The following is a 27,488-nucleotide window of genomic DNA, read 5'->3' on the forward strand; positions in this document are numbered from 1 at the left end:
GTAAACACCCTGGTATCCTGGCAAGGGATCTGGGAAGTCGGAGCTGCAATGCAGGTTAAGAGTTGGTCCTGCAATTGTTTGGATTCCCCTCATCCCTGTTGTGCATCGTGGTCAAAGTGGCTGGGGCAGCATGCGTGCGTGGTGCGGTAGAAACGCACAGTTTGCATAGCAGAAGGAAAAACAGAAGACGACGGCTCTCAGGGGTAAAAAAGCATTTTTCCGCCCGAGGCGACCGGAATCGAGTCAGACTGCCAAATGCCAGCGTTCCCCGACAAGCGCTCGGGAAGGAAGAAAGAAGAAAGCCTTTGGAGGACGAACTGCAGGCGCGCCAGTCCGCGACAGCTTTCTGATATCTCCAATATATTCGTGATCAAAGTAGTTCGTGGTCATGGCTGCGATGGGTCCAGCGAGATCGATCTCTGTGCCCCATTCTCCGTCACCCATCTCAGATGGTCCCGTCCCGTTGCGAACGAAAAAGAAGTGCGACGGCTGACCCCATTGGACGGCGGGCGCGGGTAGAGATGGGTCACGAGGCTCTGTGGCTCTTTTTGGGGGCAACCTCCAAAGAAACGTCCATGCCTCCTCAATTAGCCACTTGCTGGATATAATAACCGACAGACGACACAATTGTAGAACGCGCTCTTGTTTCACAGACCATTTCCCCGTGGCGGGATCTGAGCAAACCCCGGCCTTACAACCTCGGCCCTGGGTGTTGCTGCTGCTGGCATGACGAATTTGGCAGCTGGGCAGCATAGAAAACGGTCGGACATACGCGACTGTAGACGACGGTGAAGCGGTGACTCGGGCAAAGTCCGATGTTCTTTGCGCAGAAAAGGGTGTTTTGGGGCCGTTTCGCTTGACTCGTGGATCCTGCACAACATCCCTCAACTCCCGTCATGGAGCAAAAATTCCCTGTCTTCGAGGCGCGCACAGTATGCAGTGGTGCGGCTTGTAGTCGGTACGTAGCGTTGTGTGCCCTTTTCGTAGGCCATCCCAGGCTGATTGGAGGTTCAAATTGCAAAGCTGCTCAATGTGCGCGATATTTCATCCAGCGCTATCCGTACCGCCATGCCAAGTACGACATGGAACCGTGGTGTCTATCTTGGCCCCTAATCATAGGCGTGCCAAGGGCAATGGCTACTAGACCTTGATGTGAGTGTCTTCTGATCAGCAAAAAGTCGTGTCGACGGCCGTTCCAATCTTGCCTATCGTGCGCGCTATCTGGCCCGTCATCCCTGGCGCCTGAACACTCGACCGGAAAACCAGCGCTGACGTGTGTGGTAGCAAGGTTTGCCCAGCCTCCTAGCCTCGGAGCCGTCGAATCATCCGGGACTAACATGTTCTGGAGAATTTCTGGACTTGAGCATCCGCGCCGACGAGGGGTAGCCTTGTTTCTGGCAGTATGGTTGTCAATGTCAGCGGACTATCGTATAATCGCCATCATGAATGGCATGATAGCTCGAAACAGCAGTTTTGGACGCCGAGGTGACGATAACTCGGCGCAGTCGCCAGCCAGTGTGACCCGACACAGACACGCGCCGGAACCGTCCCATCATGTGACCCGACGAGAAACATTTGATGGTCATGCCGAATCAACTCTGATTTGTTATGATTAGGAGAACGAACCAAGACAGGGGCCGTCAATACCCTTGACCAACTGAGATTCTCTCTTGACGGATGGGTTGGCTGGGGACGAATCGACCAGCGCTACAGAGTACACACTGTCTGTTTGATTGGAACGCTTCGGGCAAAGACTCCGAATATTGCCGGTGGTCTCGAGTTCCCAACACGAGATGAAAAGAGACATTGGTTCAAGCGTTGGGCGACATACGTCAAAGTGAGGAAATAGTGAAGTCTCAAGGACTCATGGAGGGTAGTATTTGCGCATATGGTGAATTGCCGCGACGAATCACTTTCGTCGCACGCTGCCTCGTCTTGGCCGGAGAAGAAGCCGTCTGGGTCTATTGATTGACGGCGCGCGGCGATTTGGTAACCTGCCTGGACATCTGCACGGTGAGTGAATCTGCTGCAACTTCTTGTTGGGTGGCAGGAGGTTCATCCGGGATGGCTTGGCACTTGGGAAGGACTTGGAGACGTCCTCGTCGGTACTCGGCCCCGAAGTACCCGCTTTCCGCTGCGAAGAGCTGACTTCCAATTTTGCGCGAACGGCGTGATGCCGGCAGCATTGGACTGTCAAGATTAAGTCGCCCCATGTGGTGGAGCAAGCCGTTCGGAGCATGTCCGCGTCCCGGTGATCGGAAGGAAATGGATACCTTGCGGTCATCTTTTTGTGTGCATGCACAACGACACAGGATGTTCCTCCTTTCGTTCGCGCGCAGGTTGAGGTTACGGTTGCCGTCGCAGCAGCTGGCGGAATGCCAGATGAGGGATGAGCCGACCATCGCCAGCATGGCACCGCGTACCAGGCATCGTACAGCCGGTCTTGTCAGAGACCGATGATGAATGGCAATTTCGTGCGCGGTTTTTGACAGTGTCGCCAGCCTTCCATGCAGCCAGATCCCTGGCGGGTGTTTGTTCTGCAGCAGACAGCAGGCGCCAAGAACAGTTCCCGGGCCAGAAAGGAGGAACGAATGCCGCCCATTATCCCACGCCCAGCGCGCATCTGCAACATTGCATCCTTGATGCACCTCGAGGGGCAGGGGCCGATCCTCGTAAGATGCAGCTGGCGGGTACCTCGGATCTCTGAGGCGGCGGCGGCGGTGGGCAGCACAGCAAGGTGCCCTATTCGTACCGTACGTTGCCCTGCCCTACCCTGGTTGCCCTGCCCTGGGCCCTGGTCTCTCCCGCGGTGAACTGTACTTGCGGTGCACTAGCCTGTGTGCTGTTCAGGTAAGGTACCCATACATTGAGCGTGCCGTGGCCGTACAGTAGTAGCCTGCCTGCTGGGAGTTGGAACGCTCAATACCACGTCGATTCGCGTGCGGTGGCCGTGACGCTTGCAGGGTTCGCCATCGTCTCATCATTTTTGGCAGAGCAGGGTCAGAGACGACCTTGCCCGATTAGACGGCCACCCTTGTGTGCTGACCGTTACAGGCAACCCATACTGTGTGCTGTGTGAGCCGCGTGACGAGACTTGGGAACGGCTTGCGTTGTGTGTGTACTAAGTATTCTTCGAGACGGCCTAACATGGGTGTTCCAGGCCGTCAGAGCTGCCAATTGGCGACAGAGGAAGGCGGAATTTGACGTAAAACCATTGTGTGTTTTCTCGGAAGCATTTTTGGGTGTAGGAGAGGCCGCCAGAGGGCGAGTTGGAGGGATTCGACGGCGTATATCGTGTATCGTGGGTGTATCAAATGTACCTCTGGAAATGCAGGACGGCCCCCAAAGAGGCCGAAGAACGGAGACTAGTGCAAGTCGACCGCCGAGAGACGGAAACAGAGTAGATGTCGATGGCGCGAGGTTGACTTGGTGAGGGAAAGCGGCACGACATGTATATGTGTAATTGGCCAGGAAAGAGACCAGAATAAGGGTTCATCACATCTGCTGGCGCGTGCTGGCATGCAGGTGGAATCAATCCACTCACGCACGTATCCTCATCCTGAAGAAACGGGAGTTGGGGTTGGGGGTCGGGTTGGTGAGGAGGAGAAGAGGAGCTGAGGGGACTGAGGAGAAAGGGAGGGTCGGGGAGGGGGAACCCTTAGATTCCGCGTAGGTTGGGGGTTAGCGACGCGCGGGATAGGGAGGGGAACAGAGCCAAAGGGACGGGAAGGGGAGGCTGCACAGGCGCCGGACAGTGGACACCACGCCTGTAGAGCGCCCCGTGAGGGTACACCTGTAGGGCGCGACGGCGCTGCGGCAGCGCAGGTAGCGTGGGGACCTTGGGGAGAAGGGCGGCGGGAAAAGAGCTTGTGTGGATAGGATTTTGACGTCGGACGATGCGAGGGAATCTCATCTCGGGTTTTCCTGGGGCCTGGGAGTTGGAGTTGGGGGGCATATTGGGGCCCCCCTCTGCCTACCTATGCCGAACCGACGTCCCTTCCCTTGGAAACCTAAGGTACCACAGGCTACAGGCCACCAGACATGGCCAAGGTGCTGAGGTAAGGTTTGGGGGTGGGTGCGTTCTACAGAACTAAGGCAAGGACGACAATGTTCGGGGCAAAAGCGCACGAGGAACGACAACCGGGTCGGGAAGAGGAGCTGACTGAAAGAACGGGGACCATGGAAGACATGGAAGGCGTAGAAGCTGTGGAAGACGTAGAAGCTGTGGAAGACGTGGAAGGGGCCACGCACGAGCTGGGAAGGTGCGACTAAGGAGTCGTCCATGTCCTCGTCCATCAGCCATCAGGTAGGTAGGAAGGCACCGCACTCGCTCGTCCATCGTCGCTCTCGGCAGGCACGAAGGTAGGCACAGACAGATACCAGATACCAGATACCTACCTACCCGAGATAGTGCGGACAGACGCAGCAGGAGCACTGTCTTGTCCCATACCCAAGGTGCCATACGATGCGATGCAAACACGATACCTTCCGACACAGTGGTGCAGTGCAGAGACGCCGAACATGCTCAACTGGGGTTTCATTTTCGGGAAGGTGTGTGATGCGGAGTTCGTTCCGCCATTGCCTACCGCAGTACACTACCTGCCCGCCTACTTACCTTACCTTACCTGGTGGCCTGTAAAAGGAGGCAGGTGCAAATATCTCAGGCATGGGAGCCAAGGCAAGGCCAAAAGTCACAGTGCCCTGCCTTGCCTTGCCTGCCAGGGAGGGAGGTGATGAAGGAGACAGGCACCTTCCCGTACGCCTCCTTGACATGACGGAAAAGCACTGGTGCAAAAAAAGATTATTTCCTTCCTTCCCCTCGCTTTCCTTATTGCCTCATTAGAGATATGAGGTAACAAGATGCGACCAGGTGAGGGTTTCCCTGGAGAAATTGGCACAATCTTTGATGAGGATCACGCGGGAAGGCATGCGCACGACGAGTACCAGTATGGGATGTGATTGCCCTGAGCAGCAGACACAGTGAGACAGTGACTCGATACCCTGGGGAGTCGGCCGATGCGCCGACGGTGAGGTCAGTTGAGAGAACATGCCTACCTACCTACCTACCTACCGGTAGAAGCCTGTCAGAGAGCCCAGGGTCTGTCGTAGAGGTATTCAGCGAGCATAACGCAGCTATGGATAAGCGATGGCATGGGCATAGCATAGCCCGTTGATCTACTATGGTGTTATGGGTAAGTAAAACTTGTGGAGCTGGTATCGCGGGGACTTGCGGCCCACTCGAGGCTCTGGATTAACTGCTGAATGGCTGTGTGAGCGATGTACCGGCCCTGGTTTGACTGGCCCGCAAACACCTGACAGGGTGGTTTTATTTTGGCCCGATACCATAGTAATGCAGACTTTGACGATGACATGCCTGTTTCTCTCACCTCATCTCGCGCTAGACTGCGAATTATTCGTGTAGTCTCTCGCTCCCATCGCTCTCTCTCACTTCTCATGCGTCCAGCCCCCAAGGCGCAGTTATCAATCTACGGCAAGGAATTCGCAAGCTCTTCTTTCTATCTGCCTGCCTAGGTACCTAATAGTGCAGTCCGTGTGATTCCGTTTCGCCGTACCCGCAGACTCGGCGCTAAGAGAAGGTGAGGACGATCGGGTGGTTTAGGTTCGCGTCACCGCCCTGTTTGGAGGCAATGGCACCCTGAAGGCGTAGCCTGTGCAAATGTTGACAGGCCTGCGTCCCGGCAAAGCGTGAGTCTAACTGCTGGGCGGGCCAGCCATGTACGGATAATGACAAGCCAGGCAAGGGTAGCTCGATTTTGACACTCGCCTGGAGGACGACCGAGCCGACAGTTCGCATTACCTCACCATCTTTTTCTTTTCTGGTGCTTCTTTCCTCAGCGCACACCGCCGTCTCCTGAATGACGTCCCCCCTTGACCTTCACCTTCCTGGCCAAAGCTCAAGGGCCTTGTCATCCTCGTCGTCCTGTCTGTCTGCTACGGTACGGTACCGCACCACGGTATCTGATCATACACATTACCTGACCGTACAGTCGCCGCTCACAGTGCTCACCCTGTGTACATAGAACCATCTCCGAGGAAGCAGCAGCAGCAGCAGTGCAAGAGCAGGCCCTGGGCAGGCATCAGGTTGTGGCCATTGGCAGCTGCTTCCCTCGAAATTTTCTCGACTTCCCTGGCAGAGAGCGGCATGGTGAGCCAGGCGGGTACTTGTGCCTTTGTACCCTTCTGGCTCTGCCTGCCAATTTATTCTTCCTTCTTCGTGTTGTGTATTTGAATTTCTCTTCTCCTGGGGAGTTTCCTCTGCCTTCCATCTCCTCTCGTCCTTCATTCTTTTTGCCTCTCCGTCCTCATCCCAACTGCGACCTTTTGTTTGTTGCCCAGCAAGTCTGACTCGACCCGAATTCCATCGAGAACCGAATCGCGGACGCGGCAAATCCTCTGATATTTATCAATTAGCCCCAAAGTGGACATCCCGAGAGAGGAAAAAAAAAAGGAAAAGGAAAACGGGTCCGCTTCCCTTCCTGCCCCCCCTCCCGGCTCACCTCCCACACCTCTCACTTCACCACTCCCACACCCTCCCCCCGAAAAATTTACACCAGGCGTCATCCACCGCAGATGCTTTGATCTTGTACCGCGGTCTCCAACTTTCTTGTTCTGGTCACCATCTGCACACGATACCTGGAAACTGTGCTGTGCTGTACTCGACTTGGTTCACGCGCAGCAGACCGTCCTGTCTGTACCTTCCCTCTGTACCAGATCGAGAACCTACGCGCCCAGTCACCAGCACAAAACAAAAAAATTCATCCCAGGCACCTTTCGTGCCTGCCGCTGGAGCAAGGAAGTTTGCCCACTTGCCTTCATCACTTACCGAACCCCCCCCCCATCCAACCATCCACACCTTTTCTCTTCTCTGTCTCCCATCGCCCACCACGGTGTCAACCAACTCAAGCGACCAACGGTCCAACCTCCCACACATTCTCCGAAAAAGGGCCTTCATAAAGGGCAGATAGGATCCACTCCTCCCAGAAGGGGCGACGTCCAAACCCACATCTTCCCTTTTTTCCTCCACCCTTTGGACGGACCACTACTCAACGGTTCCTGCTTCGCACACCCTCGGCACCCACCCCGGCAAGACCACTTTTTTTTTTCTGACCCCCTCTCGGCGCCGCCAGGTACCTGACAGCTTTTTTTTTTCTGCCGAAAAAGAGCAACGCGAGAGAGAAAAAAAAATAAGAAGGATCGAGCCCCGTCGACCCACTCCCGACCCTCCCCAAAACCACCTCCAAACGGGATCAACTGGAGCCTCATCCCACCACAAAACCCACCTTCTCACAAAACAACACCTCTTCGCGTGTTGTCTCTTTTCTTGGGTTCGCGATTTCCATCATTCATTCACTGGTGGAATTTGTCTTCGAGCTCCTCGACGTCCCTCCTGCACTCACACGAGTATTTCCTTTTTGCTCGGCGCGCGCAGAAAATTCAGATCGGCTGGGTCGACGACTTTATTGTCCTTGTCCCACAAAATTTTCCCACGAGGCCGTTGACGAGTCCCCGTACAGACGTAGGAACGCGTCTCGACACCTCGCAACAACTCAAAGCTCTGTGCGCCTTTGTCTCGACAAAAGGCCATCAGACTCGCGGATAGCATGGACGCTTCCCAGTACCCTACCAATGGTATAAACACGAGCTCGGCCTCCTACCCGTCGCCGCCCGCAATCACGCCTCACCAGCTGCAGCACACCAACTCTCCCCTGCCTCACCAGACTCTGCCGCCTCTCCAGCCGCAGACCTCCGCGGCCATGAACCAGATGTACGGCAGCAACCCTCACACTCCTCGCACTCCCGCGACCCCCAACACTCCGGGCTCTGCGAACAACATGCCCGCCTACCCTCAGCAACCTGGAGCTCAGGCTGGACGCGGCGGTCCTTACCAGCAGATGGGCCAGTACCCTCCCCCGCCCCAGGGCTACGGCACTCAGTCTATGCTGCCCCAGACCACGATGGCTTCCTCTCACCCGCAGCCCATCGCGCCTGCTCCTGCCTCCGGTCGCGTCCCGCCCGTCCTTCGCCCCATGCCTGCTGGTGGCGTCATGCCTCAGCCCGGCATGAACTCTCCCTACGGACCTGGCTCCGTTCTCCCTGGAGGTATGGGCGATGGCGACCAGCCTACTCACGTGGTTGGCTCTCAGGGCCGCCGCGGCATCCTCCCCAGCGCTCCTGGACGCCCTGCCGCCACTCCGGCTGGCCCTGGCAACGCAAAGAGCACCGTCATTCCCGTCAAGGATGCGGATGGCAAGTTCCCGTGCCCTCACTGCACCAAGACTTACCTCCACGCCAAGCACTTGAAGCGTCATCTCTTGCGCCGTGAGTATCCCCCAATTGAGACCCCCGAAGCTGACGCTGACCAAATCGCGACTCCCAGACACGGGTGACCGCCCCTACATGTGCGTTCTGTGCCGCGACACTTTCTCGCGTAGTGACATTCTCAAGCGTCACTTCCAGAAGTGCTCCATTCGCCGAGGCAACCCGACTGGTGCTAGCCACTTGTCTCACCCTCAGGCCCACGTCAAGAAGAACGCTGCTGCGCAGAAGGCGGCTCTTGGTCAGGATGGCGGACTGAACCACCTCAATGGTCTAGGTAACATCCCTGCGGATGGCATGGTTCAGCCCTTCGGTATGATGCCTGTGTCGGATGGAATGGGCAACCTCGCGAACGATCAGAGCCAGTTGTCTCGCTCCAGCAGCCTGACCAGAATTGATAATGGCAGTAACCAAGACAGAAGGGGTTTGACAGGTTCTGTCATGGATGCTCAGGGCCGTAACGGCCAGTTCGAGCAGGCATACAACGGCGATGTCCCTAGCTCCATGACGCCCAATATGAATCAACAGATGCAAAACTACAATATGCCCCCGGGTCAAAATGGAATGTCCATGTATGGCGGGTCGAACTCGAACCAACAATCGGGCCTTGATTGGTCTCAAATGTTCCAGGCTGGTGCGCAACAAACCTACGCAAATACCTTCGAAACAACTCCTAATCTTGGACAGACGCAGATCGCAACCAACAAAGAGCCTAATGCTGGCACCCAAAGAACTGAAGGTCTCCCTGGCCCAACCCACTCCGCCGATTCCCTATTCTTCTCTACCTGGGGCGTTCCGCCATCGATTCAGGACCCTTACACCCATATCTCCAACCAGATCCTAAATTTCTTCTACCCTCCCGGCTCCCCGATTACCCACGAAAGCGCCGGCTTCAACCTGTATTTCTCGGCCGAAAATATCCGCGATTTTCTGGAGAAGTACACGCACTTCCATGTGCACTTCCCCATCCTTCATACCCCGACGTTCCGTATCCTGGAATCGTATACTGGCTTACTTGCAGGCATGTGTTGCATGGGCGCCTGCTACTCAGACCGTCTCTCTCCAGATCACGTGCGCGACATGATGAACTTCCTTCGGGCGGCTTTGATCCGCGATGTCCCATTCCTGGCCAACACCGTGGGCTCACGGCAGACTGGAAACGCTGACAACAGTTCTTCGGGCGATAGCAGTCGCGAGCTTGAGGAACTTCAAGCTGTCATGCTGCTCCAAATTCTGCTGCTCTGGAACGGCACACCTGGGCACCGTGAAAGCGCGCGTGAGATCTTGCCAGCAATGGCGGAGCAGACTCGCAAACTGCGTCTGATGGAAGTTTCCACAGCCATGCCCCTCTTCAGCCCGCTGCACCAAGTCAACTTTACCCCTCAGAACTTCGACGTCTCCACATTCGATTGGGGTGTGTGGGTTGAACAGGAAAAGCGGATACGCCTCATGCACATCATCTTCCTCTGCAACTCTGCCATGGAACTTTATTTTAACGCCAACTCCGAACTCGACAGTTTCGAGATGCGCATACCTCTTCCTTCGGACGACGCTGCATGGGATGCGCGGACGAAGAAGGACTGTGAGGACGCTCTCGGTTTCCACGGGGAGGAGCTTGTGCGACAAAAGAACCCGAATGGCACACAACGCAGCAAACAGCCGGAGATGGACCTTGCCCTCAGAGCGCTGTTGCACGGGTCGTATCAGATACAACCTGGCAGCACAAACCTGTACGGCAAGTTCATCCTGATCCACGCCATCCTCTCCTTGATCCGACGCGCTCAACTGGACGGTAACGCCGTAATGAAGGGTTACGCGACGCCTCCGTTGAGTGACTGGATGGTGAATGGCGGATCTGACGGCACTGGTACAAACAGTGGAAGAGCAACACCTGTCGACCCCGCCACAAAAGCGATGCCCGCTCACGTTCAAGAATCTTTCCGCGTGGCGCTGCAAAAGTTCAAGGTCAACTGGGACGCGGACATGGTCAATCAGTTTCCCCCTGGTATGGCCAAGAACGCGCGCAGATATGGATTCTCTAGAGATGGCATCCATTTCTACTGGTTGGCGAGATACATGTTGAAGCACACGCGGGCAACGGATCTGCAGATGGATTCGGACCGTCGCTTCATGCAGGTGATGCAACTTCTGAAGTCGGTGAAGACATGGGTACAAACGGATGGAGCCTCGAGGGGCGAGGAATTGGGATCGGTTGGAGAAATCGACAAGGATTTTGGGTCGGAAAACCTCACACTCGACCTGGCGCGACTTTTCAAACATCTTTCGGCGGTGGTGGAAGACCCGGGAATCCCTTCAGTTCAGACGGATATCAGCACAGTGGCCGGCGGCACTCTCTGACACAACAAAACTCATCTGCATTTGGTGGCGTTTGTTTTTTTTTTCATTTCATTTTCATTTTCCTTTCACGTTGTATCCTCACGGATCCGTTTTCATCGACTCATACGCGTTGTTGTTGAAAAGCAACCTCGATTCCCTACTGCATCAAAGCCGGACACGGTGGTTATTTTTGATATGCATCTTGTGGCGGGTGGTTTTGCGCAATGATAGACGGGGATGGTGGAGTTGGCACTGCATTAGACTGCGATCAGATAGAAGTTGGGAGGCTCTCGGGTGACACCACAGGTGGCCCGGCGAGGTTGTCACGATATTCATGGCTTTTCGCTCATAATGATTTTCGTCGAAGCGTTTGCGCACGGCTAGGCTGGTCTGGTCTAATGTTAGATGTCTCAAAATGGGTGGTACTCGTCGTTTATCGCGAAAACAAAAAAAGGCGGTCCGCAGCAGCGGTCTACCGTCAGCGCAGTTTCTCAGTGCTTCTTTTGGAAGTCGGCATGAACTTAGAGATTAGACATTGCAAAATTGAATCGACTGTACAAAATCACCACTTTGTCCTTGAATGACTGTGACTGCTCCAGAGACACCGTCCCTCACAAAATCGTAGTCTGGTCTCTTGACTTCTGCCTCATGACCTGTCGACGACGTGAACCTTGGGGACGTACTTGTCGACAGCAGCCTTCTCCTCGACAGTGGGCTTGTACTTCTCCTCAGCCCTGTCGGAAAGGTAGAGGCCTGCTCCGCCCCAGGCCAGGACGGCGACGCCAAACCCGAGGCGGGTCTTGGGAGACAGGTTCTTGTAGGCTCTGTGGGCGTGCGGGTGTCAGCTTAGCGGGCGCGACTTGAAGTGGAACATCCCATGCCAAGACGTGGCCGGCAGAGAGTGGGAGGAGATTTTAAGCTTACTTTAACATCTTGAGCTCGTGCGTGGGTGGGTGGATGCGTGGATGAAGGAAGTGAGTGGGTGATTACGTAGAAGAGCTTGACGGCATCACCGGCTCTAGTACATAGTCAGTCGGATGGCTCATCGAGTAGGTCGTCTGGGGGCTGGTTTCCTTACTGCAGCAACCTTGGCGGATTGGACGCGGTGAGGGAATCGGCAATGGCGCTGGCTGAGGGAAAGTTTTGGCGATGGGTTGATGGAGGAGGAGAGGTTCTCATGTTGGAAAAGGGCTGGGTCTGATTGGTTGGACATCGAAATGTGGGTCGGCAGGAGAGTCTCTACCATCCACCACCGCTCGCTCGTTTGATTTAAGAATCTTGCAATGTCACTTCCTGGATTTCATGTAACTCCTAGAGTTTAGATAGCAAAGTGATAGCTAGGCTCAAAAGATGTCCATGACGTTCAAGCCACCCGCCGAGGTTGTGGAACCCATTCTCAACCACATATCCTGCGGGAACCTTCGGCAGGTCTGCTACACGTCTGTCTGGTCCGCAAATCTCCGACTATCTAGAGCTTCTAGCCTTGTCCCTCTGCCTAAGGTTAGTACTCTTCAACTACTTGATAAAGTACATTTTCCGGCACAAGGTCGCCCTCTCCTCTATTGTTGAAAGGAACACGGTTTTACCTACTCCCCAGTTGAGGCTCTCAGCCAAGACTGGTATAAGCCCAAGTTCGGGATCTAGAGTTCAATTATAGACTTAAGGGGTGTGATAGTGATATAATAGAGCGAGAAGTGATGAGACAGAAATCTGAGATGCTTCTGCTGGTGGCAGTGAGAAGATTTGAGCAACTCGATGAGGCCAGTATTTCGCTGAACTAATACTCGGGTAAGAATCTTTTGCGTAAGAGGAGGCTTGAGCATCAAACTTCAAGACGATTGAACACGGCACAATCACAAGGCTCGTTTGACCTGCTGGTCAGTATGGTAGTAAGTCTCAGGCACTTCAGGCGTTCTGAAGGTGCACGGGTGCCTGGACATGGGACCGTTGCTTGAAGCTGACTAGGTAACTGAACGCGTTTGCAAGGTGAGTTAGGAGGAAGCTAGAGAACGCAAGGCTGAGACTTGATTCAAAAGGAATATGTTGTTTTCTCGGACGTGATTATGATAGCTGGGGCGAGCATGTCGTTCAAAGGCTAGCAGCAAAAACAGCAGATGAGCAAAAACATACAACACCGGGCATTCGCCGGTCGTCACCGACCCGACTACTACTCCAGCCCTCACTGGCTTATCTATGGGAGAGCGGACGGGATCCCGAGTTCTCCAGTGGGTATGGTCGTATGTGATAATCCCGGAAGGTCAACATACTTACATACCAATCATCCACACATGACCAGCTAGGTCAGTATCATCTTTTCAATGTACGTTCCGTTTCAACAGACTTATGTGGACGTTGAGGGAATTAAAGCAGTGCCTGCTTAACTAAAGTTCGCAGAAGTAGCCCTAGGTACAGCTGTCTATCATGCGAATACCCTACGCTTATCATTCAGCTCTAAACCGCAACCTCACTTCGCTTCATGAGCTGCCATCGACCGTATACAACAAAATCTGAGTTTACACTACTACCTTTTTATCAGGCTGCAGTACAGTCAACCTGAAGTAAGTTCTAGTTAAGAGACGCTCTCTTGTTCTCTCAAGGCCACCCCGACCTCAGATAGAAACCTAGACTAGGCCTCCCGTGTCGAGAACATGCAACCATTCGACTCACTTATTAAGCTTGTCAGCTCTGGGCCACCGAGCTTAAACCTTTACCTGTGCTTGCGAGACGGCTTCTAGCAACCTTTCTATGCGAGATTTACCTAGTATAGGGCACTGTTCATACCGACATACTACACGAGTCAAGACTTGTGACCTCTATAGTAGAAGAGAGAGTTGATACTTTCCTTGTTGATACTTCTGACGTAGAACCTCTTGTAAGCTTCAACGTAAAACAGCCGAATGCATTTCAGCGGCCTGTATCTCCGTCAAACGTGTTGGTGAGGTTCCCGGCTATGCTCTCGACGTGGCTTCACCCGACGTTTGAGAAAGGATGTTGATCTCTCTACTCAAGTTGCGTAGAGATGACTTTTCAGTTGAAGAGGCCCTTGCAGCCACGAGAAAAGTATTCCTACTGGGTGCTGGGCGTAATACGCATTCTTTATCCTCATCATCAAGTTGGTATCAACAGCCTGTCCTCATCCGAGTATGTCAATACAGAGGCATCGTTTTGTTTTCTTCAAGATAGCAGCACCACACCCTGTATTCACATAAGCCAAGCACCAGCGGAGCATTCTCGTGATCGTGAAAAGCGCCCGGGAGATAAACCAACTTCTCAGCATCGAAACGCATCACGAGAGCCTCAGGTTCGGACACCCTTCCCTCCCACACCAACAACATCTCGCCAGTATTCCCCTGAAGATCGTCAAAGTCAATACGCCTTCTAGTCGACCATACAGCCCACGGGTTTATCGTAGCTACAAGTCAAGTAAGTTGCTTTAGTCCGCAGTCTGGACCTTTCCAACACTCTCGCGAGATTTGATGGAATTTGGACAAGGGGAGACGACAACTTCCTACCATGAAGCAGTCACATTGTTTGCAGATTCAGACATCATACGTGGGAATCCCTGAAAGACACCGGGAACGATCGTTCGCGGCTGGTATTAGCTCACCAATCAATATCCTTGAGTCACACTATAAGAGCTTCACATCTTGACACAAGGGCGATACTCGTCTGAATTCATCCCATTCTTAGCCCTTGATCTACTGACGAAGCGTCACCGCCGTGTGATTGCAGACCAAACCGCATGAGCATATCTAGCATTAGGAGCTCTCGGATCGGACTATGGTCGATGCCAGAGCTGGCCTGTTGGAGCAACTTCCGAGCACACGAAGATATTTGTGTGACTGACCTATGATTAGAAAACACCTCGAGAAGAGAGCTATTGGTGTCGCCCATGGGTCAGTATTCTGTTCTGGTCGTTACCAACCGCCTGTCTGGCCGCGTCACGAAGCTCAGATGTTCGGTAGAAGTTGCGATCCTAGAAATCTACATGAACTCACCGAGCATATCAAATGACTGAAAGCTCGCTACATCAACATTGCCGCACAACGATCACGAGCCGTGTGGCTTAGTGGCAACACCGGCAGATGTCCACACCTACCTGTCAACGCCATCCTGGTTCTACGTGATGCCACCCGGAGGCCGATCTGTTGTTCAAAGAAACCAAGTCATCTATACGGCAAGAGGACAGATCTCCGCCAAAGTCTCCTCTAGACAGTGATTACATACGTACTCACGCAACACCGAAAACTGACGCATCGTCGGAGGCAACGACTTGGGTCTCAATGGCTTTCAATACAGTCCGAGTTGGCGTGGTGGAGTAGCTTGAGATCGAATGTAGAACTCGTCATGTTTTCATTGAAGCGAAGCGGTAATATCAATACGACGTCTTGGCCCCTGTTCCACCGCTAGCCCACTCGATGCTGTAAGCCTTCAATGAGTTTACTGGAGAAGAGTACTTCTAAGGTTTCTGGCGACCTCCTGGAGTGCTCGACGTATCGTAGCCGGCTGGTAGATTATGATCAGACAACAGAACCATGGCATGTGAGCGTGAATAAGCGTAACGCCCGGAACAGGGCCATACACCCGACCCTGGACGTCAGTATCGGCGCCGAGGATGTTTGCCAGAGACGATTGTTGCCCCTGACCTCACGTTCTTCAGCATAGAGCTGCATCCCATTAAAGCATCCCTCGCGCGCTATGATGATCGACTCATGTGACCAGTAGTGAACGAGTACAACAAACACAGAACAATCTCATTAGCCCTTCCCGTCTGCTCGAAGACGGGGTACATAGTGTTCAGGAAGAATGTCACACTCGCTCCCGAACTCCCAGGTCGGAGAGGAACACGTCAGGGGCACAAGAAGTCACCAGAAGCGAAAGAACAGTTGGAACCTTGGTACAAACCAACAACTGCTGCTTGACGCCAGCACTCACTTGAGGCGCAAACAGAGAAACATTTACTTCTCCAGACCCTGCGGTGTAAATATCTTGACGTTACAGACTCAAATGCGCGTAACTCAATAATTGAAGCCGCGAACCGATAGATGCCAATCCAGGAAACCAACGGCCGTCTTCATCCGTCCCGCGTTCTACACGGCAGCATAATCTTCATACCGGCCAGACCAACATTTGGCTAGCCAAGCGAGTGAACTGCTCGGGTGCCGTATAAGGAAAAGCAACTGCCGACCTTAAGAAGCGTGATAATAGAGCACGAGCAATCAATGCCAGCGCAGGAGGAACACGGCCCCGACACCACATCCTCACTCATGCTAGCCGTCAGCATGCACGATGAGATCGCTACAGCCGGGGGGTTCCAGAACAGCCCGCCACCCGGTTGTGCTCTCCCTCCCCCGCCACGTCGCTGAAGTCATCATGCCGATAGCCACACCTGGCTTCCGGCCGGGTGGGGTCTCGTGCGACTTCATCGGGGGGTTTACGAAAAACATCCATACGTACAAAAGAAAGACACGGATAATTGCGTATGCTCCCGGGGCAAATAGGCCCAGTCTTTGATCTCACCCGCCAGAGAAATGATGTTGATCTCGCTGCCCGCTGACGCGGTTCGCAGGCTGAATCTTGGTTCTAACAAGGCAAAAGGTGGGCGAGGACCCTGATTTTGTTCACCCTTGTCCCCCACGCAATCAGGTTCGGAGGACGTCATTGCCGATCATCTCGCTCCCGCGGGGTTGCACACAACGAGGGAAAGCTGCGAACCAGCAAGTTTTGAGGACGATGCTTGGAGAGATATAAAACGAGCAGAGTAGATGGAGGGAAATATGGAAAGAGAAGGGTGGTAGCATCTCACGCTTGTGATTCACGGCGAACCTCATAGACACAGAACGCCTCTGCGCCCCTAGACATCAACTTCGAAAACACACCTTCTCACACACAAATTCACAAACAATGGAGTCGTCAACCACGCAGTCCCTCCTCATCTCCCTCGCGATCATCGTTGCCGTGTTCGCCGGAGGCTTCTTTGCGTACCAGCAGGGAATGCTGGACCCTATCATCGAGCAGATTGGGTGAGTTTGATGGAGGCAGAAAGCACCTGCTGGATCTCGCGACCGTCCTTGCGGCAATGGCTAACCACTTATCGTCACCAGTGTCATGATGTTCAAGGCAAAGGCGGAAGCCGAGAAGAAGAAACTCCAGGCTCAGGGGCAGAAGGCCGGCCAGGATTTTGTCGATGGTAAGTCTTTGACAGCGGCAACCATGGGGCGCAAAATATCCCGAGATAACCCAACTAACAAGCCCCCCCGGCAGACCAACTCAAGGGGAACAAGCAGGCGGCCGATGTGGCGGACGGCATTGGTTCTTTTGGTGGACTGAAGAAGCAGCTTTAATTTCAAACCATGATGGCTGAATGAAGCTTATTAGCCGGGTCAGTCAAGCATCACCATGGTCGACAATGCGAGCAACGAAATTACGAAGTCAAGATTATTAGGGGGTTGGAAACTCGGGATTAGACGTTGAGCGTTAACGGCGTGGGAAACAGACTTGGGCCGGCGTCTTTTGCTAGTTCTTCTCAAGTTGTTCTCGAACATTTCTTTGGCGCTAGGAATCTAGGAGGTGAACGAAAACGGCGTTTGTCAGCAGTAATCTCGCTCGGGTGCTCGAATGCTCGAATGCTCCAGTACGAAGTCTCCGTTGCCTGTTGGTTACATCTTGTTGACATTGAGGGGCGACGAAAAGAAGAAATAAAAAAACAAGTGTTTCAACCAACTTGCTTTCCAGGAACAACCTGTTGCGGAGAGATTAAGGAGAGCATGGGTTTTGATGACCTCATGGCTCCTGAAGCAGGCAAGGACCCTGGACGCTGCATGCCTAGAAACCAGCTCAAGAACACCCGTAGGCTGTGGCCCCCCCAGCAGTTTGGCGAGTGCAATTCCGTTTGGCGGAAGGGAACAGGGCGCAGAGGACAAGGCAAGGGCTAGAGAATGCCATGCCTTGCCTTAGTGGACGGGTGCAAAGTTGCAGGGCTCTCATGGCCCCGGCTCCGTGCAACCGTGAATCTGAACCTGTGACGATCGGCGGCGAGCTCGGGCTCTGCCTCCACCCTGAGCGTGCTGTCTTTCCACTTGGCTGTCACCTTTTACGCTTGAATATGCCGTCTGTCGACGCCAATGGGACTCTTGGACTCCAGTTTGGGGGCTTTGGCGAGCAGTCCAAAAGTCCAGACAACATTGACCGGCTATATTTGGTCTTTGTTAATGGAGGGTCCAGCCATCCCTTTTGCTCAAACCACTCGTTCGAATCCTCCTGACATGCTGTTGCCACGAGGTCGACTCGGTACTTGCGGCTGCCCCATGACCAACGGTTTTTTTTTTTTTTTTTTTACTCTCTCTCTCTCTTCCCCCCCCGATCCGTCATGAGCCACCCCGGTGAATCCGAATTGTCCCCCCTAATAACGGGTGGCCTGGGTTGCACAGACGGATTGACCGGCTGCGTCCGTCCGGAGGCCCTGCCAGGCCTCAAGAGTTCCGCGGGAGAGCTCCTGGCCTCATGCCATTCGCAGCACAAGCGGAGCCCGTCGAGTTGTATATCCGGCACACGGCTCATCTGCGCTCGAAACTCGTCCGCTGCAGGGCCTGAAAGCCGCCCTGCATCGACAGCCAATTGCCGCTCACATCCCCCCTGAGGTTCAACGGCCTGAGGGCAGTAGCACAAAAAGCCGAGAAAGTCTGTATCAAAATCTTCATCGAATGTGTGGAGTTGGGATGCCTGCTGTGGTCTCCCCTAGTACGCATGCGGCCCTTGGATTCAACGACGCCGATGAGTCAAGAAGAAAGAAACGAAAGCCCCTGTTGGCTAAGCGCCGCGTATGGGTCGTCCGAAGTGGCTTGGATCCCCGAGTGGCATCTCAACTCTGAAGTTTTTGCGGCCCACTCATCGCGGAATTCGCTTGGACAAGCGGAGATTTTCATTTCCCATCCATGGACAGACTTCAAGGTTGATCCTGCTATTTTTAAGTCCCTCTCGAGGCTATGCGTTCGTCGAAATAGCAACGACGGCCAAGACTTGTTTTCGGATTGCTAGCAACACGCGAGATGACTTTTGATAGTGGAATTCCCGCCAATGCTGGAGAATGCTTCCATGTGGCATTGGATCCGTTGAGGCAACGAGAAGACACGCTCTGGCGGGTCCCCTGTTTGCGTGCCATGTCTCCTGAAGAAATCGCCATGTTTGGGCGAATGAAGCCGCATGGGCATTAGATAACGAGTGAGAGGTCAGACACGTTAAAGAGCGTTGTGAAGAACGTTCGACCGAGCCGTTTCCCGGTTTGACCTGTCTGCCGCAAGCTTGGCATCTGTGAACTTGGTTGGATGTGAAAATCTTCTGGTTGGACTCGATGCAAACGATCGAGGCCGGGAGAGCAACAAGACCCATGGGCCGTGTTTGATTGGCGCGTACCGGCGGCGCTAGGTCTATAGTGGGGTCTGCCCTGCCTGCATTCCGGGGTTGAAGTGAAGTTTCCAGGTGGCTGGGACCAGATTGGCCGTGTCCGTATCCGCATCTTCCATTCCGGAACCGATCCTCGCCTGGCGTTATGTCGCGGGCGAATTGATAACCTCATCAGGTCGTTGGCAAAGACAGATCCTGCTAAAAAATCTTTTCCAGGACAAAGAGACACGAAGACGGGTGGAATCCGCGAGTTCTTGGCGACAACGTGGTGTGGTGATTGACACCTCAGTGACCCCGTTGGCATTCGATCGGCTTCGGCCATGTGCGTGTCTGGGTTGACGGACCCAACTTTGGCGCGCCCCGCCTTGGAAGAATCCGGACGCAATCCGGACTGCCGATGGCAATGCTGGGCTGATGAGTTGGAATCTCAAGCCGCGAAAGGCCGGGCTCACGGCCCAAACTGGCTGGCTGGCACTGGAGGCAGACCAGAGCTAGCCGCGCAACAGAGGCTAACTGCGGCAGCATGGCATGGCCCTTCCTGCGTGCTTTGTATCCGTCTGTAGCTACTGCGTAGGCTGCCAGGAACCCCACTTGCGTTCCCCGCGCGAAGGGAGGGAATGGAGAGGAGAGGAACGGCTGATCGCATGAACGGCACGGGTGACGACGTTTTCTCCTCGGTCGACAACTCACGAGATCAAAGTTGGTTGGCTGCAGTTCTCGTGGAACAATTTTGAGACAAGGAGGGGCATGTGAGGCAGCTAGCCGGTAACAATGCTCTGAGAAGCAGTCAAGACAGAGACTTGCAACCCGTCGTTGAAGGTTCTGGCAGAAAGTCGAACAGTAGTGGTCACAGACCGACGCCGAATTGCAGCAAGAAAACGTCTCATGGATGCATGCACATTCCGCCCCCAAGGTAGTGAGGAGATGCAGGCCGCACCTCTGCACCTCTCGGGTCCAAGGACGCGGGCTTGAGACATTGGTGTGATAGCGTCAGATGCCACTGTCAGAAGCGATAATCTTCGGGCGCACGGGTTGCCGATGAGTAACTCTGAATCGTCTCAATCTGTGAAGAGGCGCGCTTGCAGATGCTCGGGGCAGAGATTCTCAAATTCCTTTGACACGGCAGGGTCGGGGGAGCGGCAGCGGGCGACCACGCCGAGTGAAATGAAACAATTCCCGAGTTGGTTGAGGTGCTTCATTGTCGCAGTGTGTTTGCTTTTTGCCTTTCTCCCCTGGTGGTGGCTTAAGCCCAGTGGATGTGGCGGGTTCCTCGGTTCGCTGTCGAGGTTCGTCGGGCTCTGATTTGCACGAGCTAACCCGGCGGTCGATGGTGGTGTTGTATCCGTAAGGACATCGACGAGTCAACCACGCGCAGGCTGGAAGCACGCTTACCCGTTCCCCTTCCCGGTCGCGAGGCGAGAGGTGAGAATGACGGATGGCAGCGGGGTCGGATGAGCAAACCAGCCAAAACGAGACGAACCGACCCAAATCGGCCAGAGAGGGGACGACGACGATACGACGATACGGGGCCAACAGACGGCTCAGACTGAAGCAGGCTGGCGGATACCACGCACATACGAGAAAATGGCGATTTAAGTGCGTCGATATTGGCGCAACCGCCATGCTGCTGCGTTCCTTAGTCAGGAACACTGAATAGAGCATCACACCCTTACAAAGGAACCTGAAAGAACCCGTCACCAGAGAGCCGTCAGACTCGACATCGTTGGGGGGCGGTTGGTCGGTTGGGTGTAGTGTAGTAAGTGTGGTGTGATGCCAGGTGGGTGGACGAGGTAGACCAAAAGTACCGATAGTCTGAAGTGTATGACGAGTGGGGAGACGATGTGAAGAGGTGGATGGGCCGGACGACAAACCGATCCATTCCTTCGGACAATTGTTGGACTTGGGTACAGCAGTCACTGCAGCGAAATGCAGCTGAGGTGCAGCGAGCCGGGCCCCGCGAGGAGAGATGACTGCGTTGCGTTGCGTAGCGTAGCGTAGCAGCTGCCCTGCAATGGTGGTGCGAAGTCGGCCAAGCGAGCTAGCCGGTTGGCGATGGTGGTGGTGTTGGGGTCGGAGTCACAGCAGAGTACTAAGAGTACGTGTGGTGGTAACAGCAGGAAGGAAGACTTAGATGGTGCTGATGGTGAGAGAATGACAAGAGACGCAGAGACGAGACAAATCCCCGACTTCATTGGAGCAGGCGAGAGACATATCTCAGCCACACGATGGGAGGGATCCACTTTTCGTTACTGCAGATGGCAGTAGCACCTCACATTTGGCATGCATCAAGATGGAGCTTGATTAAATCCTTTTCTTTTCTCTGCGTGTCTTCGTTTCGTTTCTTTCTTCTTTGGTCCTTATCGAGAGCCTTGCGCACGGCAATCGGGTTTCCGCCTGAGAGCAACTCCTGTCTCGGCCGTCTCTTCGGGTTCTGTTCCGGCTTGGACCCTCGTTGACCCCTTTGACTCTCTCTCTCTCTCTCCGTCTGTTCAGGGACACATTAAAGTTGTCAAATATTGATTTGGGCAGTGTGTTAATATCGGGCTACTTCCAAGCAAGGGCGAAGGCGCCCGTCTCCGGACTGCTTCGCATATTGCGCACAGCTCGACATGTTCGCCCGAAGCATGGATCAGGCTGCATGTCAGGACGAGTCAAGACGAGCGTAGAGTAGGATCGTCGAGGCCGTCCGTGTCCCGTCCGCGCGCCCAGACCCTACTTGACCCTTTCCCCTCGAGAGACTGTTGCGCCTGTCTTGGACGGTGCATGGCAGAGGAGAGACGATTGGGTGGGCTGTCTGTTCTGAGGATAAGGGTCGCCGGCAGCTGGCTCGCAACGAAATAACAAGGTTTCATCTCATGATTAATCATGTAAAGCTCGCTGATGTGGCTTGACGAGGAGGATGCAAACTCTCCCTCCCTTGCTTACTGTTGGCTCACGACGACTTTGCCAATGGGCGCGACAGAATGGACCATGGCGCTCTAGACTGAAGACAATTGCAAAGTGCGTGCATCTGCAGGCATTGCATGCCCCGATGGGAGGCAGTGAAGGAGATTGGCTTTAGCTCCGTTGCGGGTTTCCTGTTTGTTTTTCCTTGCACCTATGCTTCCTTTTTCGACGTTTGCCATTCTTTTCCCCCTCTGTCTCCCTTGCGTCTGTCTAGCGGTTTGCCTGGCGGGAAAAGGCGTGGTGCGAGTGCAGTGCGGTGCGATGCGATGCCTCTTTTGAGCGTCCGATCTGCAACTGTCTGCAGGTCTGAGTAAGAAGGGTGATGGACCATCGTAAGTAAGCAATGCTTTAGGTGCTAAGTGTTACCAGGCTGTCCAAGGTGCCGGTCCTTGCCGAGAAGTTTTCTAGGATTGGATTGGATTGGATTCGTGTCGCTGCATGTACCTCGACTCATCATCATCATCACACTGATCAGTCATGACTGCTTGGGGTGCATGTACTTGAAGAGAATGTGGGAGGGGAGGTACAGACGCACAGCTCGGATACGCAGTCTCATTGCTGGTCTCATCAGTGTTGGGTTAGCAAACATTCTTCTTCCTGCCAGAGAATGGATGCCACAGCGGGATCGTCGACCCACCACTGCAGCAGCAGCAGCATCATCTTGTTAGTCAATCTAGTGACAGTTACGCCCCCCGAATGCGACGGGACGGGACTGGACTTGTTCTCGCACAGGCACCACTGGAGGCGTCCCTCAAGCTTTCAAGCTACTGCGTATGTTGATACCTTGTCTTGACACCACCAATGCATGCGCTTCCGTCGGTCCTGTTGCAGTGGGGTTTCGCCGTGAGGTCAAGCTGCATGAGAGGCGCCAACGTGTGGACTGTGGAGGAAGTTGGTGATGGCCTGCGAGTCGCAAATCGGTACGTGTGTTGGTGGCTCTCTGGATTCTCATTCGATTTACACGTGTAGAGAGAGACCTGGATAGGCTGGTGATGGTATCCGCAACTCAGCTGGGAGAGTTTGGCACCGCCCCAGATTTACGTACCTCGGGACGCCAGAAGAGGCCATGGGCCAGCCTCAATCGGGCCAGGCTTCTCGATTTCGCACTCGGCCTTGCCTGATTTGAAGCCGTCGCCTCCGGCTCGCAAAAACGTGGATACCGCCAGCAAAAGGTGGACTGGGACTGGATTGTTGAAGTGTCTCTGAAAAAGACTGGTACACTACACAAATACTTGAAGATCACGTCGTTTTGCCCCCCGGTGTTCCTGACCCTAGTCTCACATTTTCTTTTCTTCTTCTTCTCTTGCTCAGGTAGTATACAAAGGCATCTTTCAAAAAAACTGCTGAACCGGCCGGACTCACCTTATTGTCCCCTACCTTACCGGGCACCTTACCGGCTGTTTAAGTGCAAGCGTCGGCAAGAGCCTTGCCCTGCGCCTGCCTGATTATCTGCCTGCCCTGCCCTGCCTGCTACCTAACGCACCTACCTAGCTTACTCCGTACCTACCTCTACCTAGCATGGGATTGGCATAGGATTGCCATTCACCTACCTTGCTTTCACCCTCAACACGCCTCACTCAGTCAATCCCGTGGCTCCCGACTTTGGAACTTAGACACGCCTAGCCCCAGTCTTGCCAGCAACAAATATTTGCCAACACCACGAGAGGAAGGAAGAAAGAAAAACACAACAAGAAAAGAAAACACCACTGCTGCCGACCGAATTCCCTCGCTCTCACGCCGTTGCTCACTTCTCCCCAACTGGCTCTTCGTCGGCCCTCTCTCTGGCCTGCTGCTACCACCAAGTAGGTAGCTACGCAGTACCAAACTGGCACCCGGCCTATCCCACCTGGGCCTGGTCCATCTGAATTCTGGTCTGGCGCCGTCAACGAGCCAGGGGACAGGGATCGGCCCTCTCCTCACATCCTCGTCGCCCACGTCACCTGCGCGCAACCACCACCCTCCAAGACCCAGGACCTTTCCTTCTCTTCCCTCCCTTGTTCGCCCACACGCCCCCCAGGAGAACGACCCAAGACCCGACGACCGACCCAGGCAAGAACCCAAGCCCAAGCCCACACCCACACCCACTCCCCGCTTGGCCCATACACCCTTCCCGCTGCCTGCACAACCTGACGCTACGCTGCTTTTTGCGTGGTGATCCGTGAGCCCTGCCACCGTCTTGTACTTGCTGCAGCGCTGCACCTTGCTTGCTGGCGCACCTCACTTCAAAGTACTCAATTCCCAGTACCTCAGAGTGGAGGAGGCTGAGTTGACCCGGTGGACCTGAATGATCCTGTCTAACAAAGCCCAATTCGTCCCCCAAATTCTTGATCCAGCTCTTTCTTGCTTCTCTTCTTCAACCTCTTCCCATACCGGCGGGATCCAGAGAGAAAGCAGGTCTTTTCTGCTAATAGGTGTTGGTGGTGAGAAAGCAACACCACAGAAGCGATCGACGAATGTCGCTGTCGTCGCTACCCCGTCTCCATCTGCGAACGGGGCTCAAAAGACATCACCAACGCCCTCGCCCATAATACCCGATTCAACCAAACCACGAACCGCACATCGGACCATGCAACGGGTCTCGAGCTTCCTCCCGTCTTGGGAGGCCAGGAGGAGGAGCAACGCCAGCACCACGAGCAACGCCCGAAGCAGCATCATCACGGCAAACAGCAAATCTCCCCTCGAGAAGGTTTTCCGCTGGTCCACCAAGCCCGCCCCTCTCACCACCACTGCTCTTGCCACGGCTGCCTCACGTATTGGTCGTGAGGCTTTCTGGCCAGCAACCCTCGATGCGGAGTGCGATCGTGCCGCCCGCATTTTGAAATCATTTTGCTGTAAGTGGCTTCATTTTACTGATCCCGCCTCGTTTGTTACATGGTGCACCCGTTCACTAACACCATTTCGCTTGCAGCCGACGGCTTCCTCGCGCCCCTGCACGATCAGCCCGACCGCTCATCGGCACTCACTGAGCCCCAAACACCAATTCGAATTTTCAAGAAAATTCCTCCGAGGATTATTCAGAATGCTGCAGGCATTGCAATCTTCACTTGCATGCGATCGGGCCTGTGGATGACGGGGTCTGGCGGCTCAGGCATCCTGATCGCCCGCAAAGCTGACGGTACCTGGTCACCACCTTCCGGAATCGTGCTGCACACCCCGTCCCTGAGTTTCGTCATGGGCGTCGATATTTACGACTGCGTTCTTGTCATTAACAACATCGCTGCCCTCGAGCAGCTCATTACTCAACCTACTATTACTTTGGGCGAAGACATTGGTCTCACAACTGGCCCGTTAGTCGCACTGGAATCTACAGAGGGCGACCCGAAATGGAGGGAGCTGGACAACACCGTCTTGACGTACATGAAGGCAAGAGGACAGTCGCAAAACGTCAACTTGACGGGCTGCATCCTGAAGGAGCGTGGAAATGAGAACGAGAGGTTTTACGGGTGCAACGTGTCGAGCATGGACATTTGCGCCGGTAATGTGTCTAGGCACGTGGAAGAGACTCGTCCCATGTTCGAGGTCATCAAGGAAGCCGAAGGAAGAATCGACGCGGACCAGGTCATCCTCAGCAAACTCTCGGCTCTGCCCGCACCAGGAGACGCCATTCTTGAGACGCCCAGAGCCTCGCCCGCCTCGCCAAAGACCAAGATTGCTTTCGGAATACCCAACGTTGAGGACCCGGACCCCTTTGGTGTGCTGGCACTCGAGATGGCCGGACTGGAGATTCGCGAGGCCGGAACACACCAACGCCCGACAAGTCGCCAGTTCGAGTTCAACCCTACCCCGACCAGCCCTGCCTTCTCAAAGTTCAGCAGACAAAGCGTCGAAACGACAACGACAAGAAGCAATCGGGCCAGTCTCATGTCCACCAAAACGAACCGTACCAAGCTGTCGGAGGCCTTCACTCACACCAGCACGGCCATCACTACCCCCGACACCTCGCCAAGCCAGAGCCAGAGCCAAAGCGAAGACGGTGCTTCCATCCACAGCTTGCCTGCACTGAAGGAGCCCGAGGAGATTGACTACACCAAGATTGATTTCACACCCTTGCGGCAGATCAGCGGTAGCCACTCGATCGAGGGCACCATCATGACGGACAGCGACGACCACTTGCGAACCGACGTGAGCACCATGGATGATGCGGCGACCAAGGCATCTAGTGTATACACCAAGGACGACGCCAGCATCATCACCAAGCATGATGATGAGATCGAGGAGGAGGCGCAAGACGAGAACGAGGATGATGACGCCGATGACGAGGACGATGAGGACGACGAGGAGGAGGCGGTCATCTTCGAAGTAGCCGAGGTCCAGCCGGCTCGCATGGCTGCCCCGATTCACGCCAAGGGCTCCCTGGTCACGATTCCTAAGAGGATTCCGCCTCCCTTGCCTGCGAGAAGCCCTGCGAGAGGCTCCCGCGCGAGCAAGAGTGAGATGGGAGACGTGAGCCATCTTCACAGCCCACTCCAGTCGTCCTTCACCGCCTCTCCTCGCCAGTCCATTGATTCCAGCTCTATCAGAAGCGAGTCGTCGAGCAAGATCCCGTCCATCAAGGAGGTGCCCGCTGAGGATGGGTCGGATGCGGAGAAGGCGAGCAAGACCGATTCCATCATGACGGAGAAGCTGCAAGTGGATGAGTCGGCACTCCAGACCCCCACCGTCCAGGAACTGGACAAGGCCACACCTTTGGCCCCTGGTGCTTTCCCAGATGAGGAAACCGATTTTATGACCCCTTTGGGCAGCCCTTTGAAAGAAGTTTCCAGCATCGAGTCGAGGCATGTTGCCCCGAAGGCGGTTAACGTTGCATGATACCATTCACTTTCTTCTTGCTTTTTGCGTGGCACTAGGTGTGCCACCCAGGAACTTGGACATACACGCTGTCTCGTTTTCCTACTTGAGATTTTCACTGCCAGGCGTTGGGGAAGATTTACAGCTGCAAATTCTGGGAGCAGAATACTCAGCAGTTACTTGCGATTGACGAACAACTTTACGACGGTTTTAACAGGCGTTTACGGATTCAAGGCTCAAAAAGACCAGGCACCGGAAGGGTACAACAACACCACAAATGATGATTGGGTACACAGTTTGTACCAGGGGGGAAACGGAACGGTTAACTGGATTGGGGGAGGAACTGTATACCTTAGAACCGGACGTCGGCCAAGCAGCCTCAGATGCTGCAGAGGGACATTACTTGGACCACCGCGGGTTGACTGTGAGGGGCAACCCAACAAGATCATCCGGCAATGGTAGCCTAGCCTTACTACGTATTGCATAAAGATAATGTTCAATCATTCAGAACACTACCCGTCCCATTTTCAAGCCGCAAGATGACATGATAAGCCGCAGCTTGCTTGAGCGGAGCTGCTGCTCGATCTTAGAGCCCCAGATCTTTATGACTTTGTGACCGAAAGAAAATTCTGAGCTGCTTCCTTTGAACCATCACAGCCTCGGATTTTGTGAACCAC

General features: G+C 54.4%; 4 protein-coding genes across 4 annotated transcripts; 3 read left to right on the forward strand and 1 right to left on the reverse strand.

Moving 5' to 3' along the window:
- Positions 1–7,622: 7,622 nt before the first annotated feature.
- Positions 7,623–10,695, forward strand: RSF2-1 (Respiration factor 2; the record flags this gene model as incomplete). The annotated part of the gene is made up of 2 exons (XM_036636663.1): positions 7,623–8,340; positions 8,399–10,695. The coding sequence occupies 2 exons, from the start codon at positions 7,623–7,625 to the stop codon at positions 10,693–10,695; spliced, it is 3,015 nt and encodes a 1,004-aa protein (XP_036497690.1).
- A 625-nt stretch (positions 10,696–11,320) lies between these two features.
- Positions 11,321–11,606, reverse strand: CGCS363_v004815 (uncharacterized protein; the record flags this gene model as incomplete). The annotated part of the gene is made up of 2 exons (XM_036636664.1): positions 11,321–11,498; positions 11,599–11,606. The coding sequence occupies 2 exons, from the start codon at positions 11,604–11,606 to the stop codon at positions 11,321–11,323; spliced, it is 186 nt and encodes a 61-aa protein (XP_036497689.1).
- Positions 11,607–16,578: 4,972 nt separating this feature from the next.
- On the forward strand, positions 16,579–17,018 carry CGCS363_v004816 (uncharacterized protein; the record flags this gene model as incomplete). Its single annotated transcript, XM_036636665.1, has 3 exons — positions 16,579–16,697; positions 16,779–16,864; positions 16,939–17,018. The coding sequence occupies 3 exons, from the start codon at positions 16,579–16,581 to the stop codon at positions 17,016–17,018; spliced, it is 285 nt and encodes a 94-aa protein (XP_036497692.1).
- A 7,571-nt stretch (positions 17,019–24,589) lies between these two features.
- Positions 24,590–26,832, forward strand: SH3YL1 (SH3 domain-containing YSC84-like protein 1; the record flags this gene model as incomplete). The annotated part of the gene is made up of 2 exons (XM_036636666.1): positions 24,590–24,854; positions 24,932–26,832. 2 exons carry the CDS (start codon positions 24,590–24,592, stop codon positions 26,830–26,832), a joined length of 2,166 nt encoding a protein of 721 aa, XP_036497691.1.
- Between the last annotated feature and the right edge of the window lie 656 nt (positions 26,833–27,488).

Source organism: Colletotrichum siamense, assembly GCF_013390195.1.
Source record: "Colletotrichum siamense strain Cg363 chromosome Unknown KSG_Cg363_contig03, whole genome shotgun sequence".
Classification (NCBI taxonomy): domain Eukaryota; kingdom Fungi; phylum Ascomycota; class Sordariomycetes; order Glomerellales; family Glomerellaceae; genus Colletotrichum; species Colletotrichum siamense.